At 37.4% G+C, this 13,771-nt stretch overlaps 1 protein-coding gene across 1 annotated transcript; it reads right to left on the reverse strand.

The window, feature by feature from the left end:
* Positions 1 to 39: 39 nt before the first annotated feature.
* ric3b (RIC3 acetylcholine receptor chaperone b) lies at positions 40 to 6,788 on the reverse strand. The gene is made up of 6 exons (XM_037766550.1): positions 6,308 to 6,788; positions 4,657 to 4,883; positions 3,934 to 4,012; positions 3,123 to 3,216; positions 2,506 to 2,639; positions 40 to 1,549 (listed from the first exon to the last, which is right to left on the reverse strand). The coding sequence occupies exons 1-6, from the start codon at positions 6,537 to 6,539 to the stop codon at positions 1,071 to 1,073; spliced, it is 1,245 nt and encodes a 414-aa protein (XP_037622478.1). The 5' UTR covers positions 6,540 to 6,788; the 3' UTR covers positions 40 to 1,070.
* Positions 6,789 to 13,771: the final 6,983 nt, after the last annotated feature.

A 13,771-nucleotide genomic window follows, 5' to 3' on the forward strand; every position in this document is an offset into this window, starting at 1 on the left:
TGTTTTTATAGTAAAAATCAAACAGCCTTGAAGAGTAAGTTGAGAACCCAGAACACTTTATTTAAGTTATCCACAGTACTTTAATCACTGATCTATGCTATAACCAGGTGCTTTTCTAAACAATAAATAAATAAATTCAGTTTATAAAATTAAAAATCTTTAAATAATTTAGAACACAAGAAAGCAGGTTTGTTAAAAGCTTAAAATGTTTATCGGTGCAGAAGACAAAGATTTCTCCATCATAGACACTGATGGGAAGACAGAGGGGGATTTATTTATGTCCCCATTTCTTTAATTTAGTACAGTGCATCTATTGTGTCTCCTCAGACTGAGGCTGTTGAATAGAATTTAAGATTCCTCTAAAAAATTTTCATCTTGGACATAAAGATTGCAGGAAGTTGTTAAACATGTATTCTAACAGGTGAGAAAAGGCACCATCAGCCCAGTTAAAGACAGTAACGTCATAAAATATCATCAGTGGTTCCTTTCTTTATCAATAACTTTTTTCTGGCAGTTTCAAAATGTATTAATTTGTAGAACATGTTTTGAAGTGGCCTGATTCGGTCATGTTTGCAGGTCATTTATACATTTTAAAACCACCTCTAGTACAAGCACTTGATGTAAATAAAGTAAAATCATTTTACAGGAAAAGAGGCTGATAATCGTGCAAAAAGACAAATGAAATATGATAAATAACTCCCCCAACAGAAATAAATACTGGATTTTTTTCACAGTCAAATCTTGACCTGGAAGCATCTTAATGTTCAATTAAAAAACATGAATTTATACATTATGCAGACTGATATTATTGTATTTGACTGTGAGCGTTTAATAAATGAGGCCCCTGTTTTCTCTTAAGAAAAAGAACAGTTTTATGACCATAAACTATACTTGTGCCTTTTCTAGCCAGTGGATAAAGCTGATATTAACGGTCATATAAAACACATTTTCTAAGTTATTCACTTCAAGTATAGTAGATAAACGAGGCTGACAACACAACCCATCTGATGAGAGCAGATTTAAAAGAAGCAGCTGTCCAGGCTGAAGTTCATATGCAGTCATGTTGGGAGTTAGTGCGAGGCTTTCTTCGCTCTCCTCCTCTTGTTCCTCCGTCTCACGGTGCCGCAGGAAGTGTCCGTCTCCGTCGTCCTGGTGAGATCCTCCATCTTCTCCTGCTCCATCACGGACGTCATCTTCAGCGTGAGCTCCAGGTCCTCCAGGACTCCGGCCAGGTCCTCCGCTGGGACACCCAGGTCGATTTTACCCGCTGGCTCTTTGCGTTCACACACGTCGTCCGCCCTCTCGTTCACACCTGCATCGCTCTCTGGCTCTACATCCTCTTCACCTGCTGCTGTCAAATCAGGTTCTCTCTCTTTATTCGGCTCCTCAGCAGCCTCTCCTCCACCTGCAACGTCCTCGGGAAGGTTGTCCAGGTCGGCTCCATCAGCTTGTGACCTCTCAGCCTCCGTCTCCGTCTGCTGACCGTGGTGACAGGAGCAGCGGGAATGTTCCCACTGCTGCTGAGGCTCCTCAGGATAATCTGCAGAACCTTTAGAGACATTGAATAAGTCATTAATTGATCAGTTTTCCTTGATCTACCTGTATGTGAAAAACCTATCGCCTCATTCAATCTAGGAACTTGCAATTACAGCTGATTAGCACAGCATAATCACTATTTGTCAATAGTCCTGACATTAACACTTGTAATACCAAAAGCAAATTTTTAATTTGGACATAATCTATAGAAAATCAAACCATGGTTCGGCTACTTCTCTGTATTGCTTTGCATGTGGAACATATGATTTCAGACTGATTTCCTGCCATCCAGGAAGTCCTCTGGTTTCAGTTCATGCAAATACAGAACCAAAATTAACTTGCAGAAACTTTGAGAGCAGCTTAAGGAAGGTAAATCATTATAAAGAGCATAATGTTGCTTTTCTTTTTTGTAGAAAGTTATATTATTTGTTTGCATGGTAGTGCAATTAAAATATTTTTGAGATCTCTTCCTAGTGGAAAATGCTGACAGTTAACGCACAATATGCAATTTTCTGAGGCATGAATGAAACGGACCGTTACCTTGATTCAAGTTACGGATTTCTCACATTTTAATGCCGAAAAGTTACATATTATACCTTTAAATATTTGACTGTTTGCTGCATTGAAACATAAAGCAAACACACAATGTGAAAACGATGACCTGAATTTGATCGTTACTATTATATGAAGGAATTAACCGCAAGCACTTGAATGCACCATTCCCTTTGATGCGTTAAAGTGCTAAAAAACAGTTTCTGCTCACAGCTACGTCACCAAACAAAAGATTACCACTCCCTTAAAGATTTGTTTCCTACTGTAATAAGATGGAGGGGAACACTGGCTGGTAAGAACTTACAGGAGTTTTAAGTTTAATGTTAATAATATGTTAAATGAGAATATGTTCCTTTGGGGTAAAATGTAACTGCTACATTATAAAACAGCCACCGTGAGCGTGCAGCGTTCATGTACCTTCCCAGTCCTCCTCCTGGTCCTTCTTCTCTGGCTCCATGTTTTCCACCAGCTGGCCCTCCTGCATCACCCGAGTTATCTCCGTCAGCTGCTGCAGGAGACTCTCCTCCTGGTCCGCCGTCACCCCCTTCACCCTGCAACACGGACAGAAAACCAAACGACCATCTGAACATCTTTCACTCCTAAATGTGAATAACTCATGTTGTGAGTGTGTGAAGTCAAGCAGATCTCATTGTTTCCCCTATTCTACCTTAAATTTTCACATTTAACCCACATTAGCTGTATATTTCTTTCTAAAAACAATAAATACTTTCACACATCCTAATTACAGCCTACTGGGGTAACTAATAATAACAAGTAATAAACTTTTAAAACTTTTAACCAACAAGATTTTGCGCAGTCATTGCAGATAACACATGAAATAATTATATTATTATTGATTATATAAAAGGGAGAGAACAAAATTGCAGAAAGGAAATGATCTCTGCATTCATACTTTATGGGAGTGTCATGTCTGTCTCATTGCACACATGTAATGAAATTAACAAATAAACAAATGAGCTCCATCAAACTATTAATTCCTGTTAAACGATTCCTCAGTAAAGGCACACACCCACCTGTCAGGACTGTGGTGGGCGTTGGAAACAATGTTCTCCATCACCAACTCTGTTGCCCTCAGTTTGTCCTGCAGCTGAGACAACTCAAAGTCAGCTGGAGACAGAGGGACAAAATAAATGAAGGAAATGCATTAATACACCATTTGAGCTCAAACTAACTACAACACAGACAATAATCCACCACCGCACAAAAGTTCCGGCGGTTACAATCATTTGGGAAATGTTGTTTTCGCAGCCTGCAATTAATTTTACTGTTATGATGCTTCGTGGGACTCAATAAGCCAGAAAACAACCAACATTAATTTACATCTCATTACATTAATGCAGTGTAAAGATGAGCGTCAGCTATTAAAGAACACCTTTTCACGAGGTTACCTGCATCAGGGTCGACCTTAATGCTAGTCATACAGTTTGTGCTGCAACGCATGCAGGTTTTATTTTGTTTATTGTCATTAAAACCCCCTTTATATACATTTCTTTATTATTGAAGAGAAATTTTATTATAATTGAAGAGGCATTTTTTCATTGTGAAGGCCCTTGTTGTCCCTCTAAGTAAATATTTCTGTATTATGTGGTTGGGAACTGGTTCTCAGTCTTCTTCCCGATCAGCTGAAATCTGAGGAATCAGTACCAACACACAACATCGGAGCGTTGCAGTATGTCCTCAGAAAAATTACAGTACATCACATGCTTTTGTCCAAAAATCAAGGAAAATAAGTGCATTCAAACACTAAAGAAACATATTGGAAGTGAGATGGAAGTAAGCTAAATGCTAAAAAAGTTAGTATAATTGACGCTGAATGATACTCACTGATCTTTCTCTTCATGTTCTCTGACCGAACCGAAGGAAAGCGGCTCTCTGTTGGCTTGTTGTTCCCCTTCGATGTGATCTGACAGGGAGACGATAGACAGACAATATCGAGGTTAAATCACATCACAACAAACCCCACAGTGGACTGTCTGTCTGTATTTAAAAGTCTTTTAAATAAAGAAAAAGGTTATCTATTTTCCTTCATGGTTTCATTTTACTCCAATTTAAAATACTTTGATTTTTAAATTTTTACTGTGAGTCAGGGCTGGGTGTCATTTGAAATTTGTTCATACTAGCGATAACTTTATATATAACTTATATAAACATGGCTTTTGACAAAACTCTGTAATCTAACAAAATAAGACAAACGTCTCACATGTTAAATATTGTCTTAACACAAGTAGACGTACACAAACATTGCCTTAAAATATGAATTGTCTACAATTTTTATTTTTGTATTTATTTAAATAATTAAATGTCTGATCAAATAATTAATCAAGACACAGACACAGACACATTTCAGTCAGTACCAAAACAGTATTGAAGTTCAATAGCAGCCTTACTGTCAGTGCATCTGGTTTTTTACAGGCAACCAGTGGAGACTCCAGACATTTAACCCAAATGTCAAACTATATATTATCATTCACATTAATAAAAACGTTCAGGTAAAGGCTTTGAGTACTTTCTACATCAACTCTTGTCTATACAGTATCAGTGTTTCACCTTAAACAGTATGTAGAGGATGTAGAGTAAGATCCCGAAGCCGTACACGGGGATGATCTGTCCCGCCAGGTTGGACTTGCCCCCCGTTCCGGCTCCCGTTCCTGCTCCCTTGGTCCTGACTACGGCCTCGGAGTTTTGGGCTCTGTTGAAGCCGGAGGCTGCAGCCCTCTGGCTTCGACCCTCCGGGGCCGCCTGGCGGTGCATCATCGGAGGGAAGCGACCGGAGCCTGCAGCGACGGGAGGGATGACATGTGAGGAGAAGTCAACCGGGGAAAACATGAATGACAGCAGAGTACAGTACAATCTGAACTAGATGTACAATTAATGTCCATTTTGTTATGTTTTTCTTACATTTCTTTTTGTTTTTCTTACATTTCTTTTTGTTTTTCTTACATTTCTTTTTGTTTTCTTACATTTCTTTTTGTTTTTCTTACATTTCTTTTTGTTTTTCTTACATTTCTTTATGTTTTTCTTACATTTCTTTTTGTTTTCTTACATTTCTTTTTGTTTTTCTTACATTTTGTTATGTTTTTCTTACATTTCTTTTTGTTTTTCTTACATTTCTTTTTGTTTTTCTTACATTTCTTTATGTTTTTCTTACATTTCTTTTTGTTTTCTTACATTTCTTTTTGTTTTTCTTACATTTTGTTATGTTTTTCTTACATTTCTTTTTGTTTTTCTTACATTTCTTTTTGTTTTTCTTACATTTTGTTATGTTTTTCTTACATTTCTTTTTGTTTTTCTTACCTTTTGTTATGTTTTTCTTACATTTCTTTTTGTTTTTCTTACATTTCTTTTAGTTTTTCTTACATTTAATTATGTTTTTCTTACATTTCTTTTTGTTTTTCTCACATTTCGTTATGTTTTTCTTACATTTCATTATGTTTTTTTTTACATTTTGTTTTGTTTTCTTACATTTCGTTATGTTTTTCTTACATTTCTTTTTGTTTTTCTTACCTTTTGTTATGTTTTTCTTACATTTATTTTTGTTTTTCTTACATTTCTTTTAGTTTTTCTTACATTTAATTATGTTTTTCTTACATTTCTTTTTGTTTTTCTCACATTTCGTTATGTTTTTCTTACATTTCATTATGTTTTTTTTACATTTTGTTTTGTTTTTTTTACATTTCGTTATGTTTTTCTTACATTTCTTAGTTTTTCTTACCTTTGTTTGTGTTTTACTTATATTTCTTTGTTTATCTTACATTTCTTTATGTTTATATAAGAACAACAGTAACATCTCAATTTTGTTACACTTTGTTGAGCTCTTTTTTACTGTTAGCTGATGCTTCTTGTTTTTTGCACTATCCCCTTTGCTACTGTACACTGCAAATTTCCCCACTGCGGGACTAATAAAGGAATATCTTACCTTATCTTATGTATGATGTATTGCAGGACTGTATTAAACTGCATTAATTTAGCCTAATAAACTGGCAACTGAGTGTATTTTATATTTTTACGCCCCCTTCAGGGAGGAAAGTGTAACTACAAGCCCGATGATGCACCGGTGATGTTCATTACACACTGTGGCTTAAATCACTAAATAAATACAGTTTATATCACATCCCTATAATCTACTAAATGATGAGATTAAACCCTCTAGGTGAAACCCCCCCACACATCGAGAGAGACGGTGTTAAAGATGACGCACCCTCCGGCCGCTCAGCAGCATCATTCCTCCCGGAGCGAGACAGCAGCATCTTAGGAAGCAGCAGCGCGACGCACAGCACGAGACACGTCGCGAGCGTCACCTTCTGGAACGTTGACATCGCCATGCGGACAGGTAAACCGGTCACCTGTCTGAGGGAGGAAAGAAACGATGATGATCTGAGGGGTTCACGGTGAGGAAGAGGTGATGCTCGCTGCTTGATGTCGCTTCTCATCCATCGGGGTGAACTTCCTTGTTGACGTGAGGACCGGAAGTGAAGCTACAGCTGTAACAGATGTGTTTCACCACTGGGTGGCGCCAAAAGACTTGTCTTTTTAAAGCAGTACACTGATGATTTAATTATTTAAAAAAGATATATATTATTTAGTGTGTAAACATGTTTTATAAACAATTAATCCCACATAGACTGAAGCTCAATTTATGAGATTCTGATCAAATCATTTTCATTTATTTTTATAGCCTAGTGGTAGAGGAAGAATTCAGATTAGTGTGACCAGATAAGATAAGATAAAATGAACCTTTATTACAGTTTTTCTCGATTGTTTACACACATTTTCTGAAAGCATGCCTCATACTCTCAGAGCTCTACACACAAATCAAAAAACACACACACAATGGGCAAAACCCCTCAATTCTCCTGCAAAATGAAACTTTACATTCAAAACAATGTTATTTCTTCTCAAAATGGTATTTTGTTTTCAAATGACACACACAAACCATCATATGAATAGACATGTATAAGAACCAGTTGAACACTGATGTGCTCAATGTAAAACACTATGATGAATGGAAAACACTTCTTCTCCATTCATCATGATGACTTAGGCCTTTTTTTTGTTCAGTGTTACACTTACTACAGACAGTACATACATAAGTGTGTTGTAAAATATTTTAGAATATTGTTTTTATACTCAGAACACACAAATACACGGTAACAAATATATTTTATTTTCCCCACAAAAACAATGTACACAGTGTACATCCCAACCAACACAAAGTTGCACATACAGTGGTCTACATACAAAACAACAGAGGAATTTACTGTATACAGTTACAGCAAAAAAAAACGAGAAAAAAAACTATGCTGCATCCTCTCTTCTGTTTCGGTCTGGCCACAGCACCTCATCTACATCACAAGCAATGTTTTCCCTGGCCAAGCAGTGGGGGAAATATCGCTTAGCATGTCGAATCCAGCCATGAAAAGCATCAACTGATTGCTAATTGTAACACTGTGTGACAGGTGTTTGCCCATGTGATGAGTCAGTGTGCATAGTAGGGCAATTGTCTTTAGAATTTTGAATGACAGTGTGTTCCTTGTGAAAACGAGATTTTCTTCATGAAAATTGTGCCAAATGCAGAGAATTGTGTGTAGTGTTTTGAAAAAAGTGTGTTTTAGAACTGCAATTTGAGTGTAAAGCAGGAATTGTGCTTGTAGTTTAGCAGAATTGGTTCAGGGGGTTGGTGCATGAGTTACATGTTGTGGTCATTGTGTGTCAAGTACCGGTATTTGTGTGTAAACAATTGAGAAAAACTGTAATCCCCGGGGGGAAATTCAGGTGTCAAAGCAGCAAAGCGCAGATACAGAGGTATAGGTGTACAAAAATTATAAAAACAATAAATAGAGATATAGAATATACATTGTGATTGAACATAGAGAATGAACATAGTGTGTACCGTCCATCAGTACAAAATGTAGTGCACAATAAATAGATGTAATATGCGCAGTCTATAAAATGGTATATGGGATGTACTGTAAAGTAAGTTTAAAGTTTGAAGTGCACCAGTGGTTAGAAGAGGTGGTTGCAGGTAGTGCAGTTAGATGCAGAGATCCCAACAAACCAAATGTGGGACAAAGAGTATGTTTGTGTGGGACAATGTGGGACACGTTAGCAAGGATGAGAGGTCGTCTACAATTATAATATAATGTCTATCTAACTTAAATAATAAACATTTCTATTCTGCCCCGTATCTTGTAACTATGCCTTGCCCAAATCCATCCATAGATCGGCACATCTCTTTTTGATCTGCACATTTCTTGTGAGACTCACATGTATTGTGTTGCTTAAAGGTCCCATATTATGATCATTTTCAGGTTCTTACTTGTATTTTGTGTTTCTACTAGAACATGTTTACATGCTTTAATGTTCAAAAAACTCTTTATTTTCCTCATACTGTTTGCTTGAATATACCTGTATTTACCCTCTGTCTGAAACGCTCCATTTTAGCGCATTTCAACGGAATTGCAACAGAATTGCATTGCTAGGCAACAGCTTGGGTCCATGTTTACTTCCTGTCAGCTGATGTCATTCACATGCACTGCAACAGGAAACAAACTTGGACCCATTTAGAATGTTTACGTTTAAAACTTTGAAATGGACAGAAATCCTCACGGCTTGTTTCAAAAGCTCAGTTTCTGAATACGGGCTGTGTGTATTTCTCTGTGGATTAAGCGTTTCAATACTTTCACAGTATTTATATAGAACTTAAAGCTGCTTTATAATATAAAAGACCTGAAAATGTCACTTTTTACAATATGGGACCTTTAAACGGAAACACCTGTACATTGAGGAACAGGAGCCTGAGGAGCAGGAGGAAGAAGTTAAGCCATCATTCTCAACCGTATATTGAAATGTGTTTGTAGTGAGAGTGGGTGTCTTTGTCTGGTGAGGATCTTTGTTTCCCATCTAGGTGCTCTCTCTCTGATTGGCTGGAGGTGTGGGACGGTCTGCTGATTGGTCCAACCATCATCTCTGCAGTTTAAAATGCTCAGGTAGTCTGACAGCAGTCTGACAGCAGTCTTGTTCCGTCCTCGGCCTCCAACCCTCTGTGTTAAAACTGTGATCTACAGTTGAATTAGTAGCCTTAGCGCCCTAGTTGGCTTCGTCATCATGTAACTTGTTGTAGGTTTTCTTTGTTGCTAAAGATAGCACTTCACTGGTCCGGGTGAACGGCTATCTTTTCTCCTGTTTCTGCTGTATCCTCGGGAGCCACATTTAGGAACTGTCATTCTGTTTGCTTGTTTATTTTCTTCAGGGTTAGTCAGATGAATGATTTAGTTTGTTGTTTTGGCCTTTGTTCACCCTGAGTTATATTGTTTCATTTTATTGTTTGTTAACTTGATTTTTAGTAATAAATCTTTTTTAATAAACTTAAAGTTTAGTCCTGCGACTGTAGTTTGGGGACCAGGGAGGGAACATCCTTCATTTGCGCTCCTACCCTCCTAGACGTGGGCGTAACAGGCCCCTCGTCACCCTACTGTACCATAACAAGGCCTACTGGTGAAAGACTCATCAGGCATCAGGGCATCACATCAGACTGAACTCTTTGAACCCTGCTCATCTTTGAAAGGAACTATGAAGTAATTTCAGTGTTCAACACCAAGAAGCCCCGACATCTCCTGCTGGAATCATCAAAAGTAAGATCATTTACAATTATGGACTAATGGCCTATTTCATTATTATTGTTTATTGGGTATAGTTTATGTTCGGTCTACTAGTTGGATTTTATGCTGATGTTGCTGCCAGCTGTGTGTGTGTGAATATTTGGCCGCCGTGCCAGGCTATGTTAAATTGTATGTTTTAACGTTAATGCAGGTGATCTATCCATACGCTTGGTTAGACTGTGTGTGTGAATATGTGGCCGCCATGCCAGGCTATGCTATGCTATGCTATGCTATTCTATGCGCTATTTATGTTTGTATTGTTGGATCAGAATCAGCTTGATTGTCCAGGTATGAGTAAACCTCCACACATACTTTAGGCTACCAGGAATCTGACTCTGGTTATTTTGCTCTCATTGTACGACGGAAATAGAAATGCAGCTAAAAACAAGGTCAACAAAGCTGAAGAAGAGCGAGGAAAGAAGATAAATATACATGTCAGGTTCCTGTAACATTCCCTCTGATGATGATGATGATGATGTAGATGGCTTGTAGGATTAAAGTGGTGCGTGGCCTGTTTTGGTGAACATAATATGCCTTTCAGAGTCTTATAAGTAGATGTTTGGTCTTGGACAGGACCGGCCCACCTGATTTTCTCTGTGCCCACCCACACTGTGATTTCTGCCTACGCCACTGGAATAAACTGTTCAGGATTGTGTCAATGGCAAGAAAAATAGTTGGTAAAACACAAAAGGCCTTGACTCAACTTCTTACAGAAAGGACGAGGAAGAAAGCGATGAGTTTCCTGACAGATAGCTCCCATCCTCTCTTCAGCCAGTTTGAGCTCTTGAGCTCCGGGAGGCGCTATAGAGTCCCTCTGTTTTTTAATGTTGTTTCCTGTGTTTGCTGAGCTGAAGACAAATTTCTACCCTGGTGGACTATAAAGATTTATTTTATTCAGTTAATCAATCAACATCAACATTTATTTGTATAGCCCTTTACAATAACCAAAAGGTATCCAAAGTGCTTCACATAAACATCAATAAATAACAGGAATAAAGCATAACATATCATAAAATCATAAAAATGATAAAGAAAATGTCACAGCGCTACTAGGTATTAAAAACCAATCTAAATAAAAGTCTTGAGTTTAGATTCAAAAAGTACTAGGTCAGTGGCAGTGCGTATATCAGGGGGTAACTTGTTCCATAGTTTAGGATCAGCGACAGCAAAAGCACGATCACCCCACAGCTTATACCTCGACCTCGGGACTTCTAAAAAAAAAGTTGACCCGATGACCTCAAAGCCCTGTTATGCTCGTGGGGAGTTAAAATCTCGGACAAATAAGGTGGGGCGAGGCCGTTGATGGCTTTAAAAACAAACATCAAGAGCTTAAAATTGATTCTAAAGCGAACTGGAAGCCAATGGACTGAGTAAAGTATAGTGGGTAATGTGTTCTCGTCTGGAAGTGTTAGTTAAAAAGGCGTGCAGCAGCATTTTGCACTAGTTGGTGGCGCAAGGGAAGACTGGTTGAGACCAACATGCAGTGAATCACAATAATCAAGTCTCAAGCTAATAAAGGCGTGAATTGCCTTCTCAAGATCGTGCCGATTGATTGTAAACTCTTCTATAAATGGTATATTTTTGCATCACACACTTTACACACACACACACACACACACACCAAATAAACTGCTCTTTCTACATGCCAACTGCACACTGACGTGCTTTCATTATTATCTTTGGCATTTTCATTGGAAGCGTGCTGTAAATATAGACCATGAACACAAATGCAATGCACAAACAAACCCATTTGTTTATTCTCATTAGTACTCATAATAGTAATCAGACACAATTAGTCTCACTCCAAAATTGGCCTCCATTGTTGTGCACAAAAAGAGAATCCTATTTATAGTGTTCATGCTCTGATTACTAGGTGATCTAATTGCTTACAGGTGTTTTCATAGGTGCATTCTGTGTGCAGGTGAATGATAATTGAGTGTAAGTATTTCAGTGGAAGTGTTTAACAAATAACACACATTCAGTGGCAGTGTATAACAAACAACACACGCAGGCTTTTAGTTGTGAATGATGTGTTTAATGTAGATAACCGTGTGTAGTTATTTGCAAAAAGTGTGTTGAAAAACTTAGTGTAAAGCAGACAACGTGCTCATGGTTTAGCATACCTGAAAGGCTTCATGAGTTAGTGGTTTCGTTGCACAAGTACCAGTTTTTGTGTCTTGGCAATTGCAAAAAGTCTTGGCTACATGTAGTAAACATAGATGCACACAGGTATCGAAATATGTAAAGTAAGGATATGTATTCCGAACATAACACACGATCAATACAAATGAGGGAGGAAAGTTTTGTTTTTTTGTGTTTTCTCAAAATGTTTAAATCCTCCTCAAACAACAAAAGTGCAGCAGATATTGGCCTCCATTTTTGTCCGAACTAAATGTTTACCTGTGGCCTTTAGTGCTCTAACTCTGATTAGTAAGTGAACTCATAATCTAAAAGTGTTTTCACGTGTGTCAATGTGGAGAGGCAATTGAAAAAATTGTGTAATGTAGAGACTAACGTTTACAGTTTAGTAAAGTGGTGAATGTGCATTTACTTTGGTACACTTGATAAAAACAGTGAATGCAAGTGTTAATGGTTTCAGAGATATTATTATTATTATTTTCTCCATTAACCGATTGGTTGTTTGGTTTTTAAAAAATTCAGAAAATAGTGAGAAATGTTTGTCACAATTACCCAGAGCCCAAAGTGACACCTTCACAATGCTTGTTTTGTCCAACTAATAGTACATAATTTTAGATGTTACTTGTATATTCCTTCAGGTAATTAATAACAAAACATCATATTGTATTAGCTCTTTGTTTGTTGTGTGTGCAAAAATCTCAATTTGCAAAGTAACTGAAGCTGTCAGATAAATGTAGTGGAGTAAAAAACTACAATATTTCCATCTGAGGTGGAGTAGAAGATGAAAGTGGCATAGAAATACTCAAATAAAGTCCTTCAAATTTGTACTATTGTAATAAGTACAGGTCTTGAGTAAATGTACTTGTTACATTCCACACTTTATATGTTAGCACATATTTTGTCATTTGTTATTTTAACTGTCTCTGACCTAAATTTGTTAATTTGTGTTTTAATATCTTTTTTTGTTGTTTTACCAGTCTATGTTTGAGTTAGTCACAATACATGTTTGCATTTACTTTATTTTCCTTGTCATGTTTTGTAAGTGGTCTCTTTCAGTGGGCAGCATTAACATGACTTCTTGATGAGTTTTAATTTGAACACCTGTCCTCATCGCACTTTCTACCCTGCATGATGAAGACTTGTTGAGTCGAGACGCGTTGGTTACCCATGTATCAATAAAGGACTTTAAACGTATAATCAGAAAGCTCTTCAGACTGCCAACCAATACCATTGACTTCCACTAAAAATAAGCTGGATAGTCTTTGTTTTTTATTCTTGTTTTATTCTTACTCGACCACTTGCCCCATCCTTAAAGAGCACCAGACTTTTTTACTCCAATATTACCAACACCAGGGCTGCGTTCCAAATCGCACACTTTTTCCTATTACTTTTAGTACTGCAGCTGCCCTTACAAAGTACGTATTGTTGCATGCAGTATTCATACAATTGGGACATACATTGAGCCTTGAACTTTGACCCTTTTGCTCATATATGGGTCAGAATAGCCAGAAAAGCATGCTGGTTTACATACTGCAAAATGTGACGGGATGTAGAAGGACATATTGGTATTTTTTTACTACTATACTGCATTTTCTGGCATACTAAATAGTATGGTAGTATGGGTATTGGAACGCACAGTAAGTTTCTTGACCCAGTGCAGCACTTTTTCTTCATTGTAAGTACTTTATTCAACTTTTTTGTTGTTGAAAAACCATAGCAGACAAATTACTATTTAAAGTATTTTTATATATCTTCTAAAACGTGTGAAGGGGATCCTTAAATGACTTCCTCTCCTTGGTGTCTGTTGCGTTCCCCCACAGATTTTCTTTCAGTCATCTCAGTACATAAATAATGAGCCCACAAAC

This window comes from Sebastes umbrosus, chromosome 4 (genome assembly GCF_015220745.1).
Source record: "Sebastes umbrosus isolate fSebUmb1 chromosome 4, fSebUmb1.pri, whole genome shotgun sequence".
NCBI classification, from domain to species: Eukaryota; Metazoa; Chordata; class Actinopteri; order Perciformes; family Sebastidae; genus Sebastes; species Sebastes umbrosus.

Coding starts and splice junctions, on each gene's coding strand:
- ric3b (XM_037766550.1), bottom strand. CDS start 6,539: ATGAGAAGCGACATCAAGCAGCGAGCATCACCTCTTCCTCACCGTGAA. Junction 3,217..3,933: donor GAACATGAAGAGAAAGATCA/GTGAGTATCATT, acceptor CTCTGTCTCCAG/CTGACTTTGAGTTGTCTCAG. Junction 2,640..3,122: donor GCCCACCACAGTCCTGACAG/GTGGGTGTGTGC, acceptor TCCGTGTTGCAG/GGTGAAGGGGGTGACGGCGG.